The 22,942-nt window shown below is 39.9% G+C and overlaps 1 protein-coding gene and 1 pseudogene across 1 annotated transcript; both read left to right on the top strand.

The window, feature by feature from the left end:
* The first annotated feature begins 15,694 nt into the window (after positions 1-15,694).
* On the top strand, positions 15,695-19,119 carry LOC148551032 (uncharacterized; annotated as a pseudogene).
* A 1,537-nt stretch (positions 19,120-20,656) lies between these two features.
* Positions 20,657-22,401, top strand: LOC148551031 (uncharacterized). The gene is made up of 4 exons (XM_088494339.1): positions 20,657-20,695; positions 20,795-20,902; positions 21,015-21,386; positions 22,234-22,401. Exons 1-4 carry the CDS (start codon positions 20,657-20,659, stop codon positions 22,399-22,401), a joined length of 687 nt encoding a protein of 228 aa, XP_088350465.1.
* The last annotated feature ends 541 nt before the right edge of the window (positions 22,402-22,942 follow it).

Raw genomic sequence — 22,942 nt, 5'->3', positions numbered from 1 at the left:
GATGAAGTGTTGGACAATGATTGTGACCCCAATTCCCATGCCTAGCCAAGAGTTGTTTTTAGCATTCATATTTGAAACCCGATTTCCAATTTCACGTATCTTAGTAGTAGTTATTCGTTTAGCTTAAGGTAGAATTGAGTAGAATATTGTTTGCTCATTAGAATTGCTTGGTTTTTGCTTACATAGTTGAATTCGTTTGTTGCCATTTAACATTACTTGTTTGTTAAGTTTTCCATTTACTTTTATGTTCATAACTCTCAACCCCAGATTTCTAACCAATGTCGAAGCGCATGTTTGCCCATTCTTCGTGAGACGACCCGAGGTTTGAATACTTCGGTTATTTCTATTGGGGTTGAAATTGTGACAACCAAATCCCTCTTCTAAATTTGACCCCAAGGCTTGTTGTTGGTAGGCTATACTCACAACGAGGTGATATTAAAGAGAAAAATCTTACCAATACAACATCCCTTGGTTGCAAGAGCGAGTGTCAAATTTATGGTGCCGTTGCCGGGGAATGGTTGCAACGTATGCCTCGATGTTGGTTATGTGAATATGTGAATATTGTAGATATTTTGCTCTTTCAATACTTAGCTAGAGTTTAAATTTCTTTTGCATTTGTACTATGACTTTCAAGTTTGATGACTCGGTCTCAACCGAATTCTAGCTTAGCCAATTTTGATCCCGAGATTGAAAGAACTTTGTTACACACTCGGCAAGCTAGAAGGCGATTGGACTACACGCCTAGTACTTCAGCCTCTCTTGAGGAAAACACCGAATTGCTAGACACCGCCGAGGGTGACTTGGAGTCTGATACTTCCTATTCTTCTGTTGACACTGCTAATACATCTTTGCATCCTACAGGTGAGCCACACATGGCGGAGCCACGCCGGATCACTTTGCATGAGCAAGGAGCTCCGGATATCATACTTCAACCGTTACAAGCAAGATATCCTAACCTTGATCCAAACTTTGAGTTGAAGAGTAGCTTGATAAATCTACTTCCTAAATATCATGGGTTGCCGGGTCAAGACCCCATCCGACATTTGAAGGATTTTCATGTAGCTTGTTCCACGGCTCGAAGGCATGGAGCCGATGAGGTAGCCATCATGGTTTTTGCCTTTCCTTTTTCTCTTGAAGCACAAGCAAAAACATGGTTTTATTCGCTACCGGATGATATTGTGACTAATTGGGATTTCTTGAGAAGAGAGTTTCTTGACAAGTTCTTCCCACCGGAGAAGACCGAATACATCCGGAAAGAGATTTCGGGCATAATGCAAAGAGACCAAGAGAGCATATATGAGTATTGGTCTCGGTTCAAGAGGTTATTGGAGTCATGTCCACATCACGGAATGACCACTTGCTTGCTCATTAGCTACTTTACCGGAGGTCTTTGTGCGGAAGATAGAAGATTGCTTATCGCCTCTAGTGGCGGGTCCCTTTCGAAAAACAAGACGGAAGAAGAAGCTTGGGATTTGATAAAGGATGTCGCCGAATCTACGCAACACACAAGAGCAAGGAATAACCCTCTTAAGGGTGTGGTAGAACCGTCACCTTCCGAAGCAAGTCTAACCAAGGTAGCAATCAACAACAAGGGTGGAGAGATAATTCACAAGGAAACAATCAGAACTAAAGATGGAACAACCCTTCTTCTCACCACAATAACAACCCATCTTCATCCCAATATCACCACAATAACACCAACTACCAAGCCAACCAAAACCAAAACAATTACACCAAGTACCAAACACCGCACCATAGACAACAAAACCAAACTCCTACATCTTCCAACAATCAAGTTGATGAGCTTAGAGCCGCTATGGAAAAACGAGATGAGATCAACAAGGCTCAATTTGAGGCCTTGAACACTCAGTTGGCTAACCTCACCAACATACTCTCAAAGATGAACATGTCAAACCAACCACCAACTCTCAATAACAACACCACCCAACCCTCAAGTTCATCCAACCTTCCATCCCAACCCCAACCAAACCCAAGAGGCGGTCTCAATGCCATCACTCTACGGTCGGGGACTACATTGGAGGAAATACCCCCAAGAATCATGGGAGAGATGCATGAGGAAGAGGTAGTTATTGGAGCTCCATATAAAGAAGAGGTGGTAGACAAAAGGCATGAGGAAGAAGGAGTAAACCCCAAGGAACCCAAGAGGAAAGCCGTAATCGATGAATCAATTCCTATTCCATTTCCTTCCATGGTGAAGAAAGCAAAGAAGACACCGGAATTTGATTTAGACATGATCCAAGTGTTCAAAAAGGTCGAGGTAACCATACCACTCCTTGACGCTATTCAACAAATCCCCAAGTATGCAAAATTTTTGAAAGACTTGTGTACACACAAGAGTAGAATAGGGGAATTGTAGACACTATCCTTGGGTAGTTCGATCTCTTCCTTGATGGAACCTATTCCAAGAAAATGTGGTGATCCTGGACCGTGCTTAGTGTCTTGTTGTATTGGTGGATACACTTTTCATGACTGTATGTGTGATCTGGGAGCTTGTGTTAGCATCATGCCATTTTCCATCTATGTGCGGTTGAATTTAGCTCCTTTGAAGAAGTCGGCGGCGAGATTTGCCTTAGCCGATAAAAGTGTGATCACAGTAATGGGAATAGCTAAAGATGTACTTGTGGCAATTAAGGATTTGATTTTTCCGGTTGACTTTTATATCCTTGAGATGCCCCCAACAGAAGGTAGAAGCTCATCCTCCGTTCTACTTGGTAGACCTTTCCTCAAAACCTCCAAATTCAAGCTAGATGCTTTTACTGGTGTATATTCCTTTGGAGTTGGAGATAAGACTATCAAGTTCAATTTAGAGGAAGCCATGAAACATCCTCCCGAAGAACATTCTATGCTCCGATGTGATATAATTGATTAAGTGGTGGTGGAAGTACAAGAAGAAGATCATGACAATTCATGCCACCCCACCGTTGAGGAGATAGATGACCAAGAGGATGAACTTAAAGAAGTTGTCAAGAATGAGTCCCATGAGCTTGATGAAAAAGAACCTCATCTTGAGATGGCAAGTGAACTGAAACCCCTCCCCTCTCATCTGAAATATGCATTCCTAGAAGACTGTGGGTTTCCGGTTATTATAGCTAGTGAGCTCTCAAGTGAGGAAGAGGAAAAACTCCTAGACGTTCTAAGAAAGTACAAGAAAGCGATAGGATGGAACCTTGCGGATATTGTAGGGATTGACCCGCATAAGTGCATGCATAGAATATTTCTCCAAGATGGAGCCAAGCCGGTCCGGTAATCACAAAGGAGGCTCAACCCAACCATCCTTGATGTAGTGAAGAAAGAGGTCACCCGGCTACTAGATGCGGATATCATATACCCTCTTTCCGACAGTGAGTGGGTGAGCCCGGTTCAAGTTGTTCCCAAGAAGTCGGGCATCACAACGGTCAAGAAGGAAGACGGAGAAATGGTCACTAAAAGAGTGCAAAATGTGTGGCGAGTATGTAATGACTACAGAAGATTGAATGCCGCCACACGGAAGGACCATTACCCCTTACCCTTCATCGATCAGATGCTAGACCGCTTGGCAGGTAAATCTCCCTACTGTTTTCTTGATGGATTTACTGGATAATTTTAGATACATATTGCTCCTGAAGATCAGGAGAAGACCACGTTTACATGTCCGTTTGGAACCTTTGCCTATAAAAGGATGCCATTTGGACTATGTAACGCATCCGCCACTTTTTAGAGGTGCATGATGAGTGTCTTCTCCGATCTAATGGAGAATTGTCTAGAGGTTTTTATGGATGATTTCAGCGTTTATGGTGTCTCATTTGATTGTTGTTTGGAGAGCTTGGCCAAGGTCCTAGCTAGATGTGTTGACACCAACCTTGTCTTAAATTTTGAAAAATGTCACTTTATGGTAAGACAAGGTATAGTGTTAGGACATGTAGTATCTCATGAAGGCATTTCTATGGACCCGGCCAAGGTCGATGTTATCACTACTTTGCCTCACCCCTCATCTGTGAGGGAGGTCCGCTCGTTTTTGGGACATGCAGGATTTTACAAGCGCTTTATCAAGGACTTCAGCAAGATTGCCTTGCCATTGTTGCGCTACTCCAAAAAGATGTGAATTTTGAGTTTGACAGTGATTGTGAAAAAGCTTTTAAAGAGTTGAGGAAAATTCTCACCATAGCACCGATTGTGCGAGGCCCCAACTGGACGTTGCCGTTTGAGATAATGTGCGATGCGTCAAACTATGCTGTGGGTGCCGCGCTTGCACAGCGTGAGGGTAAACTTCCTTATGTCATTGCTTATTCTTCTAAGACACTAGATGCCGCACAATCCAACTATACCACTACCGAAAAAGAACTCTTAGCCATTGTTCATGCCTTAGATAAATTCAGATCTTATTTGCTAGGTTCAAAGATAGTGGTATACACGGATCATGCAGCTTTGAAGTATTTATTGACAAAGAATGAGTCAAAGCCTAGACTCATACGTTGGATTCTGCTTTTGCAAGAATTCGACATTGAGATTAGGGACCGGAGTGGATCTCAAAACTTGGTTGCGGATCACTTAAGCCGCATTGAGAATTTAAAAACTGATCCATTTTCGATCAATGACTCATTCCCATTGGAAAGTTTGCATGCTATGTTAGCTAGTTCTCCTTGGTTTGCCCCAATGGCAAACTACTTGGTTGCAAAAATCTTCCCTCCTAACTTTTCGAAAAATCAAAGGGACAAGTTGAGGAGTTATTCCAAATACTACATTTGGGATGACCCTCACTTGTGGATGAGAGGTGTAGACCAAGTAATCCGAAGGTGTGTCCCGAAATCCGAATTTCAACCAATTCTGGAAACTTGTCATTCGTCCGACTATGGTGGCCACTTTGGCCCACAAAGGACCGCTAAAAAGGTGTTGGATTGCGGATTCTGGTGGCCAACCTTATTCAAGGATGCTAACCGGCTATGTGTGTCTTGTCATCAGTGTCAAAAGTCAGGAAACACATCCCATAGGGATGAAATGCCTCAACAACCTATGTTGTTCTGTGAGATATTTGATGTGTGGGGCATTGACTTTATGGGACCGTTTCCTAACTCTAGTGGGTATCTGTACATTCTGTTAGCGGTTGACTACGTGTCAAAGTTGGTGGAGGCCGTAGACGACGCCAACACCGTTGTTTCTTTCATTAGGAATCACATTGTATGCCGTTATGGGTCGCCACGAGCAATCGTGAGCGACCAAGGATCCCACTTTTGTAACAGGAAGGTAGAAGCATTGCTCAAGCGCTATGGAGTATCGCATAAGGTTGCCACTGCTTATCATCCGCAAACAAATGGGCAAGCAGAAGTTTCCAACCGGGATATCAAAAGAATCTTGGAAAAAGTGGTCAATCCACAAAGAAAGGATTGGAGCTTCCTGCTAGGAGATGCACTATGGGCGTACAGAACAGCCTACAAGACTCCGATAGGAATGAGTCCCTTTCAGATCGTCTATGGCAAGGCATGCCACCTTCCGGTGGAGATTGAGCATCGAGCATACTGGGCGGTAAAGTAGTGCAACATGGATTTGGCCAAGGCGGGTGAAGCTAGGAAGTTACAATTAGAAGAGCTTGAGTGTTTGAGGAACAAGTCATATGAGAATGCCCGAATTTATAAGGAGAAGACTAAGGCATTCCATGACCATCACATTCGGAAGAAGGACTTTAAAGAAGGAGATGAAGTCCTCCTCTACAACTCAAGGCTCCGATTTATGCCTGGCAAGCTCCGTTCTAGGTGGGAAGGACCTTTTAAGGTGAAAGAAATGAAGCCCTACGGAGTGGTGGAATTGTTTGATCCCAAAGGTGAAGCAACTTTCAAGGTGAATGGGCATAGGGTGAAGAAATATCATGGTTGCAAACCTCCAAGGGAGCTAGAGGTGTACATATTGGAGGATGCACCAAGTGGAGATGAAGCTTAAGAAGAGGACCGTCCAACTTAAGGACGTAAAAGAAAAGTGCTTGGTGGGAGGCACCCCACCGTGGTAAGATCTTCCTTGTTTATACCATCTTGTAGTATCTTTAGTTCTTTGACTTTTATGCTCTTTTGATGATTGGTTGAGTGCTTAGGGATGCTAGCTTTGTTGGTTCTGTTAGATAGGTAGAATGTTCTTTTAGATAGGTTGTGAAAGAGATAAAGAAAACACAAATTTTTTCTTTAAAAAAGAGCACCGACGCGCAAGCGCACAGTGCGCGCGCGCCGGTTGCGAATTCCCCTTTTCAGGCCAAAAACCCGAGAGTTGGGCCAACTTTGTGCCCAACTCGCGCCAGGCACCCACGCGTTTGCGTACATGCCGCCTGCGCGCAACATTGCCAGTTGACCATCGACGCTCACGAGCACAGTGCGCGCGCGCGCCGATTGGGCTGTGTGGAGTCTCTGGTACATTTTCCAGAGAGTTGTGCCACAATTGGGCCAACTTTATACCGAAACTGACGCGTCCGCGCGTAGTGCGCGCCCGCACCAGATCTCAATACCACAAGCACGCGTTCGCGCATAGTGCGCATCCGCGAGCATGCCTCCCTGGGTCACCCTGGTACAAAAACCAGAGACTTGAGCCGGGTTTATGCCACTTTTGTGCCTGGGGCACAACTCCACTCGCGCGCGCGCGCCATTGCCGCGCACGCGCCATCAGCCAGCACCTTCACGACGTGCCAGCGCACCCTGCGCGCGCGCGCAATATGCGCGAATCAGATTAATATTTCGCGCCGTTTCACTCCTTTCTCACTCACATCCCCTTTCTTTTTCTTTCTTAGTTCACTCTTCCCCTCTCTTCATCACTTCCCTTCTCTTCTTCTTCTCCCACAACCCACCACCTTTGTCTCCGGCCACTCACCGGTGACAACCATCTTTTCCGGTGGCGCTACACTTCTCTTACTTCCTCTCTCATCTTCACAAAAGAAGATTCAACCTTGCTTTTTCATACTCTTCAAGGTTTGATTTTTTTCCCCCTTTACCTTTTCTTATGTTCTTTCTTCTAATTAAATGCTTCTTGCTATCTTTCTTAGTTTCCCTTTTGCTTGTTAATGACATCTCTTGCTTTTTTTTGCTTCTTTTCTCTATCTTTTCTTTGTTTATCCATGGATGTTGAACTTGAACTTATATTGCATTACTAAGTCTTTTATCACTCTTTTACCATTGTGTGATGTTTATTTGGGGATTGATGTTCTATTTTAGGCTTTAGATTGGTTTAGTATTTCATAATTGCTTATTGCTTGATTATTGCACGCCAAGTGTTCGAGGAAATGCACAACTACCATTTTGGAACATTTTAGTCATACACTTTCAAATTGGTGCTCCCTCCTCATTCACTTGCTTCTTCTTCAATGCATTGAGTCTAATTTATGTGCTTAAGGTTCATACTTACCAATCCCATATTAATTGAACATGACTTACTTTTGCTAAAGATGCTTGAGACTACTCTTCTTATGCTTTTGCATGCCTTACCTTCTCTTGCATCACATGCCGAGTGATATAACCCCTGCATTCAGATTCATCATGGGCATGACATATCACTTGCATGTTTTCATCAAATTGTTTCTTTGGTTTAATGTTTTCCTTTCTCCCTTTTCCTTTTAGGATGGCCACCAAAAAGGGCAAGGAGGTAGCTTCGAGGAAACCGGCCGCAAAAAGGGTGCCCCAAAGATCGAATTCTAAGGCGCGTTCTTCAATAGGAGCCAAACCTTTATCAAAGAAGGGAAAGACACCCGATCTTATTGATGAGGATAACAAGGGCAAACCGGCGAGAGACTCATCAAGGTTCCCTAACCGCTTTTGTGAACTTCGGTTCCCGTCCATAGCGGCAAGGAACTATCATCCTGAGCACTTACTCGCTCCGCCGGATAGGGTTGCTCCTTATATTCTACCCCGTATCGAAAAGCGAGGATGGGAGTTTCTTTTGAGGAAACCAAGGGAAATCAACCTCTCTTGGGTGGAAGAATTTTACACTAACTACCATCTCTCTTCTCTTCGATCGGTGTATATGCGCCGGAAGCAAGTTTCAGTTTCAGAAGAGGCTATTCAGCAGGTGCTCAATGTTTTACTAGTGCCAATTGACATGGATGGATACCAAGAAGTCTTGCGTCAGCGAGTGGAGTACAAATTTAATTGGGACTCAATTCTCCAAGTCATCGCTAAGCCTGAAGCATCTTGGATCCATGGTAGCCAGCGGATGAGGCCCAAAAGTATCGATGCTCGCTTCCTCTCTGTGGAAGCTAGAGCCTGGGCGCAGATCCTTTCCCACTATGTGCTACCTAGCACTCACAGGTCATCCATCACAGCGGACCTTACTTTGCTTTTCTGGTGTATCCTCACGGAGAAGCCGGTGAGCATCCCATTTCTTGTCAAGCAAGCAATGAGTCAAGTCCACGACCGAGGTAACCTGCCGTTTCCAGCTTTGGTATCTGACTTAGTTTCTGCTGCGGGTGTTTCTTGGGAAGCCAAGGATAAGAAGATCATGGTTCCGGCTAAGGGCGATGTGGTCCCAAGCGGAAAATACCTATATCTTCCCATGAACAAACCAAGCCTCGACATGGTCCCGCCACTTCTTTGTCCCTCAAGCTCATCTTCACCACCACTGAGATCCACAGATCAAAGGATAGAAGACCTTCACCGGAAGCTGGATAGGTATGAGCAGCGCAACCACCGCCGATACACCCACCTCAAGGAGCTTCTGAGTCGTGTTGCCCCTAGCATGGAGGAGCCCGAGATATTCACCTCCACCTCGAACCCAAGCGATGAAAGTTCTGATGGGGGAGATAGTGAAAACTCTGGTCCCGACTGTCCCTTAAGTATCATTCGTAGCACGGAGGACCGTGCTAATTTCTAAGTGTGGGGAGGTCGTTCGACCGATCTCCATGGGTAACATTCTCTTCTCTTCAATAACCATGGAGTTATGTTTTGCATAGATATTAGTATATGGCACGCATAGTTAGTTTATTTCTTGTAAAGACCCTTTCATGATTGTTAGTTTTATAGAATTACTTGGTCAAAGCAATAACTTTCTCTCCAAGAAACTGTGTTCTGGGTGACCTACCAAAATTTTGAAATATTTTTTGCAGTAAACTTGCTTTAAGAATGTATTTTGGAACATAGTGATTGAGTTAAGAACACAAGCATGAAAGTTTTGAGCCTATTGCATGGTTACATCTTTTAACCATTATTTCCATTCTTGTGTGCATATCTCTCTCCATGAATGTGATCCTTGATTTGTCTAATTCTATATGTCCATTGCTTTGTGTATTAATGCATTTGCGTGATTGAGGCCATTGTTTCATTAACCACTTTTCCCAAATAGCCTTAACCCTTATATCTACCATTGCTAACCAATTTTGAGCCTTTGATAAACCCTCTTGTTCTTAAACAGAGCATGCCAACAACCCTAAGCGAAAAACCATGAATGTCCCTGAATTTGAATCCTTGATTAGCTTAGGTAAGTTAGGTTGTGTATTATTCATACAGGAGGGGTATACTTTGGGATTTCGGGTAGATATATAGGCGTGTAATTGTAGTGTAATTGAAAACTCTAGGATTTTGGGAACATACTCATGTGTTAAATGATTGCACCGTATGCATTGACACTTTAGTTCACTAAGAAACCCCAAGAAATGAAAGGGGATATTGATAATGTCATATATAAAAAAAAATAAAAAAAAATAATACCCCAAGATAAAGTAATAAAAACAATGCATATAGTAGGTGGACTGAAAAGAAGCCATGAGTATGCAAAAGGGTAGAAATTCAAGGGTAGCTAGGAATATATTGTAGTTGTATAGGTGGTTTTAGGTGTCTAGTGGGATCCGAGGTTGATCAAGGACTCAAATTTTAAACCCACTTAGCCATATACATCCTTACCTTCACCCTAGCCCCGTTACAACCCATGAATAAGACCTCATGATACTTGTAAGCATGCATTAAGTAATTGTCGATTGATTAGATGAAAGACAAATCTTGGAAAGCATGATTAGGAGGAGATTGAGTGACGAACCCTAGACACTTGAGCGAATAGAGCGGATACACTTCCGATGAGGGTTCAATGCTCAATGCTTGTTCCCGGCTTTCACAAGCGTTCTTTCAGAAAGTCATATGCACTTTTTAGTGATACTCAATCTGGTAGAACTCGTGAACTGTATACTATCTTCACCCTATATGCTCACATGTATTCTTGAAGGATGGATTCACTTTTGACCAAGTAGGTAGATGACTTTACATTAGTTACATGCATCCGTTTAGATACTTAGCATTTCATAAACCCTTTCCCATCATAATCTTTGGTCCTTTTATTTTTAAGCATGAGGGCATGCTTGGTTTAAGTGTGGGGAGATTTGATAAACCCTAATTTCATGGTTTATCTTGTGCTCATTTTGGGAGATTTTATCAATATTTCTCACACTTATTCACAAGAAATGCATGGTTTTGTGTTCACTTCCCAATATTGCTCTATGATGAAAAACATGCTTGTTTTACCTTAAATTTGCCATATTTTAACCCTCTTCTATTGTCATTCGATGCCGTGATATCTTTGTTGAGTAATTTCAGGAGTTATAGGTTAGGACTGACTCAGAAGAGAGGGAGAAAGCATGCACAAAAATGGAGGAACATGAAGAATTGAAGTATTGGAAGCAGCAGCATCGGCGCGTCCGCGCACTCCACGCGCTCGCGTGGGTGGGACTTGATAGAAGCGGTGCGCAAGGATGGACGCATCCGTGCAGATTGGGAGATTTCCATCGACGCACACGCGCAACTGGCGCGCACGCGTGGATCCACTACAAGAAAAAAGGCCTATGGCCACGCTTTTTTCTTGCCACGCTTCAAAAGCGTGGCCATAAGTGGTCTATGGCCACGCTTTTATGAGAGTGGCGATAGATTAGAGATTTGGCCACATTTTTTTTTGCCACGCTTCAAAAGCGTGGCGAAAAGGATCAACGGCCACGCTTTTGTGAGGGTGGCAATTGATTACAGAAAAGGCTACGTTTTTTTTCTGCCACGCTTCAAAAGCGTGGCCGTAGATAGATACAAGGACGTTTTAAAAGCGTGGCCACAGGGTTTCATTACGGCCACACTTAGAAAACGTGGCTATATGCTGGTACACTTTTGCCACGCTTTAAAAGCGTGGCCAAAAGTTTCTTTTTTGCCACGCTTCAAAAGCGTGGCCGTAGAGAGCAAGAATAACGTTTTGAAAGCGTGGTGAGATGGGCCAAACCGGTTGACCCAAACCCGGATCCCAAACCCGGCTCCCAACCCGGCCCAAACCCGGCCCCCAACCCGGTCCCCAACCCTAATCTCTCTTTCCCCTTCGAAGCCACTAACCCTACTCGCCTGTATCGAAGAGCTCCTCCCTTCGCCCTTCTCCCTTCACCCGTCGCCCTTCGCTGTCCGAGCTCCTCCCTTCGCCCTTCGCCCTTCGCCGTCCGAGCTCCTCCCTTCGCCGTCCGAGCTCCTCCCTTCGCCCTTCGCCCATCGCCCTTCGCCCTTCGCCCGTCGCCCGTTGCCCTTCGCCCGTCGCCCTTCGCCTTCGCCTTCGTCACTGATGGAAACCACTTCTTCTTCATCTTGGTAATCTTCATACCCTTCTTCTCTTTCTTGTTCTTCTTCGAATCAGTGAGGATCTCTCTGTTCACCTTCAAGCTCCAGCAAACATGGGCGACGGCAAGCTCCTCCCTCTTCTTCTCCTCCAAGCCCTCAAATTCCATAGGTATGATCGGTTTTCCTCTTTTTATTTTCTCGATTTTTCCGTTGTTTTTACGTTTAGGGCTTTCCCTTTTCATTTTCATTTTCCCCTGATTCGTTCTCTCTGATTGCATGTTCCTTTTCATTTTCATTTTCATGTCCCTGGTTAAATGATAATGCTGAAGACGCGTTGCTTGCGATGCTGTGGACGTACGTGGTTTTTTTCTGGAATGAGAAAGCCACAAAGGTGCACTCTATTCACTATATTCTCCTTTGATTTTCGATATCTTATGTTGACTGTTAATATATGTTGTTTGCGGGTAATAATGGATTCCATGGTCTTTTTCCTACTATGATGAATGCTGATGATGATGAATGAAATGTCTCAGCCACGTGAGACACAAGGCTTCTGTAATTTACTCGTGTTGGTGTCAGAAAGAGTGAAATATATCTTCTTCCTTGTGCAGTTGTGAATGATTGAAGTCAAAACCATGTTTTATGCTGATAAATCGAATTATAGAAGTTGACTAGAACCAAACATTAATTTTATACTAGTTTTTTTTATTTTAATTTTATTTGGTGGATCAGTGTTTTTTAAGTTAAGAGTATTACTTAATTTGTATGGACGATGATGAATGAGCATTATTTCATCATCACTTTGTTTGTGTGTCTTGAATAATACAATGGTGGCCTGGGAGCCTAAAACAGTTGCATTGTTAAGACCAGCATCTTAGCATTTTTTTTTATTTCTTTTTAATTCTTCGCTTGATGCTTGTTAAGTGATTATATGTGCCAGTGTGTGTGTGCGTCTGTGAGATGATATGGTTGAAACTCCCGTGCTCATTTAAAGGGACTAACGTAACTCATTTCTATTAAATATAAATGTTATCTAACATGGTTCAAACTTTCTGTCCCGTTTTAAGGACTATTTAACGTTACTTATTAGCGTCAATTGTATTTTGTTTTGGATTCTTCTCTCCACTTTGCATAAAAACTCGCTTCTGATGAAAGATGCTGAAGTCACATAAAAAGTGTGTTTTCTTGCTGGTTTTGGTATTCCATTAATTCTCACTGTTTGTTGCCTTTTGCCTAAACAGTATTTTCACCTCTAATGGCCTTATTTATTATTAGCTTTCCCCTAAAGAGATTTTAAGTTACTGACTTTATATGATGTCATTTCTATTGGTGAATTGTGACTTTGTGAATGAATATTAAGATATTCATACAATCGTCTTACTTATCAATACTTGATATGATGTCGTTTATTTGAACTAATTAGTTACCTTTATTCTTTTTCAGCATGGCACTCTCGGGGCACTTGTCCAAGATTCTGTTAAGAGCCACTACGAGACCCTGTTTTACTGTTTTCCCTTCCCTTCCCCTGCTCCAATTCTCTGCTTTCCAGGTTCCCCTTTCATCTCATTTGATTTTATTTCTGTTTGAGGATTAATCTGGTTTAGCTCGTTCTGTTTAGCTTGTTTAGTTCAACTAATTTAGTTTAGTTGAATTAGGTGGTTAGAGAATCTGGACTGGTTAGTGGATGTAGGTTTTGTTTTGTTTACTGCTGCTGTTCGGAATGAATTTGTCTTTCCTCTGAAAGTTGTCCTGGATGAACTTGTTTATTGTGCTGTTTTGGTGTTGAATTCTGGACCTGTGATTGCTGTTTGTTGTATTTTTTTTCATTTTCCAAAATAGATGCTGTGGAAGTGTTACTGTTTCATTAATTGTTCTTGGTTTGTTGTTGCTGAGTTCTGCTCTGCTTGTTGCTTGGTCCATATTATATGAACTGCAATGATTTCAGTTTGTGGAACTGGTTAAGTCATATGAATTCTGTTTGGTGCTTGCTTGAACCTGGGAAACATGCTATTTACTGCTGCTGTTTATTAAGTGTTGCTGCTTTGTGCCATGTGTTAGCAACTCGTTTCCTTGTTGAGATTCTTTGTGCTTATTATGCATTCATGCTCATTACATCCTTAATCATTGGCTGCTGCTGATTTCTCAATTTGCATTTTCTCTTCTGCTCACTTTCTATGCATGCATATATGATGTTCATTCTTGGATTCTTTTGGGGGGGTGTTTGCCTAAATTTGCTTGGCATTGGGAAATTGTTGTGTGATCATGCAATTGTACTTGGATTCTTTTGCAACAATTATTCATGGATCTTGTTTTTCATTTTCTTTTCACTATTAAGTAAATAATTAAATTAATTTCACATTGTACAAAAGCACATGGGATTGTGGCCTAAAACATTGGATATCTGAAAGTAAATAGAAATTAAATTGATATTTTCAGTGAGAAGGATTTCTGCTAATTCTGAGAGATTGAGGTTATTCATTTGTTTGTGATAGAAAATATTGTGTGCCTACTTTGATGTGGTTTCTAATGCTTGCATTGTGTTGCCATTATCTAATATAATCTGAAATTCTGAACAGCCATTTGAATTTGTATTTGCATTTCTCAATCATGCACTATTATTATATTGTCTATTGTTAATTCAAGTATAGTACACACGTCCTTTTCTTTTCTTTTATAAAAAAAAAGCCTGAAAATATATAGAATAACATTGGAAGTATTATTTTTGCAGTAACAAGCAATAACAACACTGAAGCTATTGAGAGAGAAGAAGAACAAGTTTGAAGAGGTTCCACTGTTTTGGCTTTGGTCCTTCCTCCCTGCTGGTGCCTTCGTCTCTGTCGTTCCCTACTCAGTCTTCTCTGCCATTAGTCACAGATTTTGCAGTTTATTGCTTAGTTTTAAGGTGTGGAGCCTGGACCAAAGTAGTAGCTTCATCCACACTGAACATAAAACTTTCATTATTCTTTTTTCTTTTTTTTCTTGTTTCCTTTTTTTTTCCACGCCACATAAATTGGAGCACATACATCCACATTCCACTGTTCTTCTTCCTTTTCCCTTTATATCATTTATTTATATTTATAATTATAATGTCATTCTATTTTTTTATAAAATTATATAGTTTTTTATTTTTCATAGCATCTTTCAATTTATAAGGGTAAGAACTAATTCGTCACAAATTTCTTTTTAAAATTTGTTGTTAGCCAATAGATTATTATATATATAAGAAGGAATTCAAATTTTTAACACTTACTTAAATAGACAATAAATTAATTACTTGACCAACTTAAGTAAGTTTTGTTGTATAATTCTTTTATATAGAAAAAAAAGCTTTAGATAAAAATGGTTATTCCTTCACTTTTTTGTCTAAGAAAAAATAGATTTAGAAAAATAATATTTTAAAATTGGGAATGCTATTAAATACTATTAAATGAATTAGGTCATTTAAGGACATTCTACTCTCTTGCTATTTTTAATTACTTGTTTGGGTTTCAATGTAGCTTATTATAGTGTTAGATGTTTGGAGCCACTTGAGGAGAGATAATTGTTTCATTTTATCTCATGATCGAACATGTGAATAATTACTAATAAAATTTATTTGTTAAAAAATGATTTATTTATACTAAAAAATATTAAACATATTTATATTTTAATATTTACTTAAGGCTTAGTCTATTTTTGTTCAGGCTTTCGATAGTTATCTATCCACTACTACTGCCACTTCTTTGTTCTGCTGCTCCTGTGGTAATATAATAATCTGCTGCTGCCGAGTAGCTGTTCGCTGACGCTGCTACCTCTCTAATTCTACTTCTGCTGTGCTACCATTTTGTTGCTGTTGTGGAACGGATTAAGACAGTAATTAAGGTTGCTTTATGCAAATTTAAATACATCTATTAATTTATTATTGATGTCATGCGTGCAACTTGGTGCTTTCCTGAGGCACTCATCACTTTAGGCACTTCTTTAAGCATTGCTAAAATTCAATTTTCTCTGTTATTTTATGTCTAATGCCTTCAAATTATTTTCGAGGCTTGCACAATATTGTCTCTTAGTTAAGTAGGAAGCTAGATTTGCAGTTAGTGAGACGAACAGTAAGGACTTCAATTTAGAAACTTAGCTATCTACGTGAAATATATAGGTTTTCGATGGATATGTCGAAAGACTGGATGGATACACCACGTCATGAGAAAGAATATCAAGTTGGTGTAGAAAGATTTTTACACTTTGCTTTCTCATCAAAGGGAGTTCCTCAAGGGGAAGAAATTCAATGCCCTTGTGCAAAGTGTTGTAATATATTCTGGTTAAAGAGAGATGACGTATACGATCATCTAATATGCCACGGTTTTGTAAAAGGTTATAAGCGGTGGTTTAATCATGGGGAATCACTTTTTGCTATGGATATTGACATTGACATAGGCGGTGAATATAACTGCAATGATAACATTGATGAGTTGTTACGTGATAGATTTCGAGATAATACACAAGTTGACGGACAAAACATGGGGCCTAACGAATGTGCAAAAGAATTTTATAAATTGGTAGACGAGGCAAGCCAAGAACTATACCCCGGGTGTAAAGGATTCACAAGATTATCCTTTACCATTCGTCTTTACTTGTTAAAATGCTTGCATGGTTGGAGTAATGCGTCATTTACTTCTCTCTTGGAATTATTGAAAGAAGCAATGCCATATTTGAATATTCCTATTTCTTTTGATAAAACCAAGAATATGGTGAAGAACTTGGGTCTTGACTACCAAAAGATCGATGCATGTCGCAATGACTGCATGTTGTATCGGAACGGGTATGAGAATGACTCATCTTGTCATGTCTGTGGAACATCCCGTTATATTGAGCATCATGAAGAAGAGGATGATGTTACCTCATCTAGAAAGCCTCGCAAAGTTGCTGCGAAAACTCTAAGGCATTTCCCTTTGATTCCCAGACTTCAACGGCTTTTTATGTGCACAAGAACTGTCGAAGCTATGTCTTAGCATCACAATGAGCGCGTTAAAGACGGGTCCTTAAGGCATCCTGCCGATGGTGAATCTTGGAAAGCATTTGACAATCGACATGAAGATTTTGCAAAGGAGCCTCGTAATGTGAGACTTGGGTTAGCAAGCGACGGATTCAATCCATTCCGAACTTTGAGCAGTACACACAGTACATGGCCTGTTGTTCTGATGGTGTATAATCTACCCCCTTGGATGAGCATGAAGCCTGATTATTTTATGCTATCTTTACTTATTCCTGGACCACAATCACCGGGAAATGACATTGATGTCTATCTTCAACCGTTGATTGAAGAATTAAAAGAATTATGGGAGTCAGGTGTCGAAACATATGATTCGAAAGAAAACAAAACATTCAACATGAGAGCGTGCCTTTTGTGGACAATTAATGACTTCCCTGCATATGCTATGTTATCTGGGTGGAGTACAAAGGGAAAATTGGCTTGTCCATTCTGTAATGATGAGACTTCTTCTATCTATCTGAAACATAGTCACAAGACTGTTTATATGGATCACCGAAGGTTTTTACCCATGAATCATCCATGGAGGCATAACAAAAGATCTTTCAATGGAAAAACTGAACTCAGGTCTCCACCACAGTTGTTAGAAGGTTCAGCTGTATTTGATATATTGCGAGAGGTGGATAATTCTTTTGGGAAGAAGCAAAAGAGATCAAAGAATGGCATATCAAATTGGAAAAAACGGTCAATCTTTTTTGAGTTACCATATTGGAAGTCCAACATGTTTAGACACAACCTTGATGTCATGCACATAGAGAAGAATATAGTTGATAGCATAATTGGAACTCTTTTAGATATTCCCGGAAAGACGAAAGATCATGCAGCTGCTCGTTTTGACCTTAAAGATATGGGTATCAGGAAGAACCTTCAACCAAGAGATACGAAGGATGGAAAAAAAACTAAGTTAGCAAAGGCATGCTTTTCAATGACTCCAGCAGAGAAAACAATCTTTTGTAGTGTGTTGAAAGCGGCAAAATTACCAGACGGTAGCGCTTCCAATATTGCTCGATGTGTGCATGAAACAGAAAAGAAGATTTCTGGTTATAAGACCCATGATGCTCATTTCATGTTGCATTACTTGTTGCAAGTACCAATCAAGAGCATACTTCCTGACCATGTTGCCATCGCTCTAGTTCGATTATGTTCATTTTTTCGCCGAATATGTCAGAAAGTAATTAGCTTGGATGAGGTAGTTAACTTAGAAGCAGAGATTGCTGAGACATTGTGCCAATTGGAGAGGATTTTCCCTCCTAGCTTTTTTGACATAATGGTGCACTTGCCTATTCATTTGGCAAATGAGGTGAGGTTAGGTGGTCCAGTTCAATATCGTTGGATGTACCCTGTTGAACGGTATATGTGCACACTAAAATCGTATGTTCGTAATAGAAGTCGTCCAGAAGGATCTATTGCCGAGGGATATTTGGCAAATGAGTGTATCAATTTTTGCTCAAGATATTTGCATGAAGATGTTCGTACAAGATTTAATAGAAACCCTCGGAACAACGATGAGTGTGTTTCAGATGAGGTGCGAACTCCTAGTTTGTTTCCAAGCAAAGGATGTCCTCTTGGTGGAAGAATGGGAGATTTGTTTATTTTAGATGAAAAATCAGAAATACAAGGTCATGCATACATTCTAAACAATTGTGATAAGATCGAAGTCTACATGAGGTATTTTCTTCGATTCATTATCATTTGTTAGATTGAAATCATCATATTTAACCTTACTAAAAACTAAGACTATGAATATTTAATCTCTTCAGAGAGCATGAGGAGGCAGTTAATGATAACAATCCACGAAGAACAAAGTGGGAGAAAGCCAAGGACCGCAGTCAACAATTTTCAGAATGGTTTAAAATTCGTGCCATGAAAAAGGATGTGCCTGATTGAGCAAAAGGGTTGGCTAGGGGTCCAAATCAAGTTGCAAAAAGATTTTCAGGTTATATTATCAATGGGTATAGGTTCCATACAAGGCACCGTGATGTGAGACGTAAAACTCAAAATAGTGGTGTCACATTAGAGGCATTGACTCCTAGTTTTGCTAGTGTGAAAGATAAGAACCCAATTGAAGCAAAAGTAGCCTACTATGGTAGAATAGTTGATATGTTTGAGTTAGATTATTATGGCCAATTTAAGGTAGTCTTGTTTAAGTGTGAGTGGTATACAGTTGCAAAAGACAACTTTGGTCTTTCATATGTGTATTTCAATAGAAAATGCTACCAAGAAGAACCATTTGTGTTGGCATCTCAAGTAAACCAATGCTTTTATGTGCAAGACCCATATGTTAGGGACAAGCACTATGTTATGAAAACAATTCCAAGAGACTTATTTAGGGTAAGTGATGACCTTGAGTCTGATTCTCCCATAATATATGCAAGGGAGCCATGCGAACCTGAAGTGATTCCAAGTCTTCCAAATGATAATGGTGAAATTGATCTAGTGAGGAATGATCTACGAGCAACTATTATAGATATGGATCAAAACATGTTTGCCAAACAATATTGTGAGGAAGACGAGGAAAGCGAATATGAGTACATGGATGACTTTGACTCTGAAACATCTTGACAAGTGTTTTTGGTAGAATCCTAAACAACCCACTTTCCTTAGTTGTTTTGCTTAGTTAATTACTTGCTTCAGTTGATTATGCTCATTTAATTATTATTTAGTTAGCATTTTATTAATTGTTATTATTTTGTGTATGCAGAATGGAAAAAGGGGAGATCACTAAGAGAAAACGGATACTTACCTTAGGCCAAAAAATGAAAGGAAAAAGCCCAAAAAAAAACAATTCCTTTGAGGTTACACAAGTGAAGTCAAGTGCTGAATTGCTCAAACAATACAATATTAAGAGAGAAAGGATCATGGCTGAAAATGAGAAGGTTAGCTTGCAAGCTCAAGCTCCAAAGGATCCAACAAGCAAACAACCCATCACAATAGTGGAGGATGCATTTGAAGAGCAACTTAGGACTTCGAAGAAAACAAGGAAGGCTCAACCAACGGCACTTTTTCAAGAATGCACGCATAATGGAAATGGGACAATGTTTGAAGTTGAAAAGAACTCTAAAACTAGGAATCAAAGGACTGCTGAACCTGATGCCATGGATCAAAATAATATAAATTCTGATGATGACGGAGAAGATACAAGCGAGATGAGTGCAACTTCAAATAAAAAAGGAATGAGTCTTGACATGTATTTTAAGGTACATGGGATAAATTTGGAAGATGAAGAAGATGAGGAAGATGAAGAAAATGAGCTTGATGATAATGCAAATGATGCGGGTAGTGGAGGACAAACTAGTAATGAAGGTACTTTTCTTGTTTACTTTATTGTCTAATTAGAGCTTATATTACTTCTCAATTGAATTATGTTATTTTATTCGGACTTAGGCACAATAAAGAAGAAAACCCGTGGGAAAACTACGTGCAAAAAGCTTCATGCCACAGATTTTAATGATCGACGGGAGGTGGAATTTTTTCAAGGGCAGCCTATAGGTCCAACCAACGAGGTTGTATCTGACCTCAACCAACTATTGGGCACAACAGTTAGAAACCCTCGTTTTGTGACTTTGTTATATACTAGTTGGCATGGTGTGCCTAGTAAACTCAAAGAGGAAATGTGGGAGTATGCCAATGTATGTAAATATGGCATTATAGATAATTTTTTGTTAATTTATTTGTCACGTTATTTGTGCTAACTGTTGATATTCTAATGTGTTGTGTTGCATAGCAAAAGTTCATTCTTCCCATAAGTTCAAAGCCGTGGGTAATGCGGGGATTTTGTGGTGCATGGAAAAAATATAAGAGAGAAATAAAAAAAGAGCATTTCGTGAAGTACAAGACAAAGAAAGAAATGATAAAGAACCGGCCATTAGAGATTCCCGAGGTTCAATTTCGCAAACTAATTCGGTATTGGAGTCTTCCGGCCATCAAGGTAACATTGCCTTTTATTTTTTCCTATACCATCAAGCATACTATCATTGATTCTTCATGTTCCTAAACTTAAGTGTTTTGGAAGAAATTTGATTCTTCATTGATTCTTTATATTTAGGCTATCTCTGCTAAGAATACTGAAAATAGGTTAAAACAAACATGTCCTCACCGAATGGGATCCACAAATTTTGGAATAGTGCGTAAGCAGCTGGTAATATAACTTATTCTTTGTGATTTCTCTTTTATATGTATTCATGGTGTAGTTGCCTAGTTAGTATGCTTCATGTAAACTTTTCTCTATGTATTTTAGCGTGACTCTAAAGAGAACAGTGAAGAACCATCAAGGGCTGAAGTTTTCATAGCAACTCGTACAAGTAAAAAAGGAAAAGAAATTGATGCTAAAACACAAGCCACAATTGTGAGTTGTTTGTATTTGTATTTTGGATATGTACATTATGAATTCTGATGTGATTTCTATCTAAATTGAGTTAATGCGACTTTGAACTCTATTGGTTGTTGCTTTTTGATAGACTGAACTTCAGAGCCGCTTAGAAGCAGGAGAAAATGAAGAGGATGCATTTGTAGGAGTGTTAGGAAAGGACCAACCAGGTCGACTTCGTTGTTATGGGGCTTCGATTACAAGAAGCTCTCTTAAAAAAGATGAGGAGATTCGCCACATAAAAGTTGAATATAACACTAAGGTCTCATCATTAGAGAAGAAGATGGATGGTGTGTGTGGTTTATTAAAGATATTGGTGCACCAACTCAACCCTGGAATGAGCAATGAAGAGGTAACAGCCTTAGTTCAAGCTGCCCAAGATTCTCCTGTGGATACCTCAAGTAGCAAAGCAAAAAATACTCCTCGCTCCTCCGAAGCAACTCACATTCCACACAAAGATGATGTAGGTAAAATTGTGGCATGATTCACATTCTTTATTTTGTTAAAAAAGAGATAAAATTGAGAGAGAAATAGTCAAATAGTAGGCTTCAATTTCAACAAAAGGTGAGTGCTATTTCACTTTAATAAAGTCTATTCAAGTCTTGTATTTACTAGCTGGAGGAGTTTTATCTATAGAAGTCCTACTTAGCTTGACCAGGTTAGTTGGTCTCTAGTTGACTAAGGATAGAACTAATTTAGGATTGTAAGTGAAGAAAGAAAAATATCCTGCTAGTAAATGGAGATTCAGTGACTGAAACCGCTGGATTAGAAATAAAAAAGCTTGCAATATGGTCTAAAACTCTGAATAAATAGTGGCAATGTGAAAATGGAGATCAGCCTGGACCTAGAGGAGATAAGTTAAAGTGCAGTGGACTGTGGATATGAACTCTGTTATTTTGACTCCTTAAAAGACTTTATTACCAGTAATGTCTCTGGTCTTTTAGAGTGTAATATTTTTGTGTATGTCTGTATTTTTCTACTATGATTGTTTATGTCTGTAATACATTTGATGACTTCTTCCATTTAGATATTAGTCTACATGTTAAAGCTTCTGCCTGCTGTTTAGTTGCTTTGATGATGTCCATATAATTATAGTTCCAAGCTTGTCATGCTCAAAAAGCAGATGAAAATAACGTACATCTACTGAAAATATTATGCATTTTCTGTTTTTTTGAATATGTTATATCAATGCATTGAAGATTGAAGATGCTTGTTTAGCATATGCCTACATTCTCTTTGCTTCTCTTAAACTCGCATTCTTTTTAGTGCACCATTCTGATTATTCAAAATGGTATTACTTGTAAATATAGGATTCAAGAGCCTATGAATATACTTCCATGAAGAACCTGAATGAGTCCGAGAATGGATTTTGGGGTGCTCTGGCCAGGAAAGCCAAATCAATTTGTAGTTGTTCATTTGTGTTTTTTATTTTGCAGGGCACAGGTCAAAACAATTTACCTTGCAATGATGATGCATGAAGTACAAGAAGACTTTGATTAGGAATTCTAATTCATGTATTAGGAATTTCACACTTTTGGTATTTTGAAGATGACTTTGATTAGGAATTCTAATTCATGTATTAAGAATTCATGAGTAGTTATGATTTTCACTTTTGGTATTTTGTTAGTGTATGTTGTTATGTGATCACACACTTATTTTGGTGACAATTTTATGAAAGTTGGATTACTTGATAATTGGTTATTGACTAAATTATAAAATTATCTATGAATTCATATTAGGTTTTATATATTTATGAAGATTAAAAAGGGAATTAGGTTACTGACCATCTTTTTCGCCACGCTTTAAAAACGTGGCCATACGGCCATATCTCTGTCTATTGCCACGCTTAGGAAGCGTGGCTGTATCTAAGCTTTGTAGCCACGTTTTTCAAGCGTGGCCAAATCTCCTCTACTACCATGCTTTCGCCACGCTTTAAAAGCGTGGCCATATTTGGTCTACTGTCACGCTTAAAAAGCGTGGCCAGATCTACCCTATCGCCACGCTTTTACAGCGTGGCCG

Source organism: Arachis ipaensis, chromosome B7 (assembly GCF_059453495.1).
Source record: "Arachis ipaensis isolate K30076 ecotype BB chromosome B7, ASM5945349v1, whole genome shotgun sequence".
Classification (NCBI taxonomy): domain Eukaryota; kingdom Viridiplantae; phylum Streptophyta; class Magnoliopsida; order Fabales; family Fabaceae; genus Arachis; species Arachis ipaensis.
The sequence above is the reverse complement of the archived record's forward strand: the minus strand, read 5'-3'. Positions and strand labels throughout refer to the sequence as shown.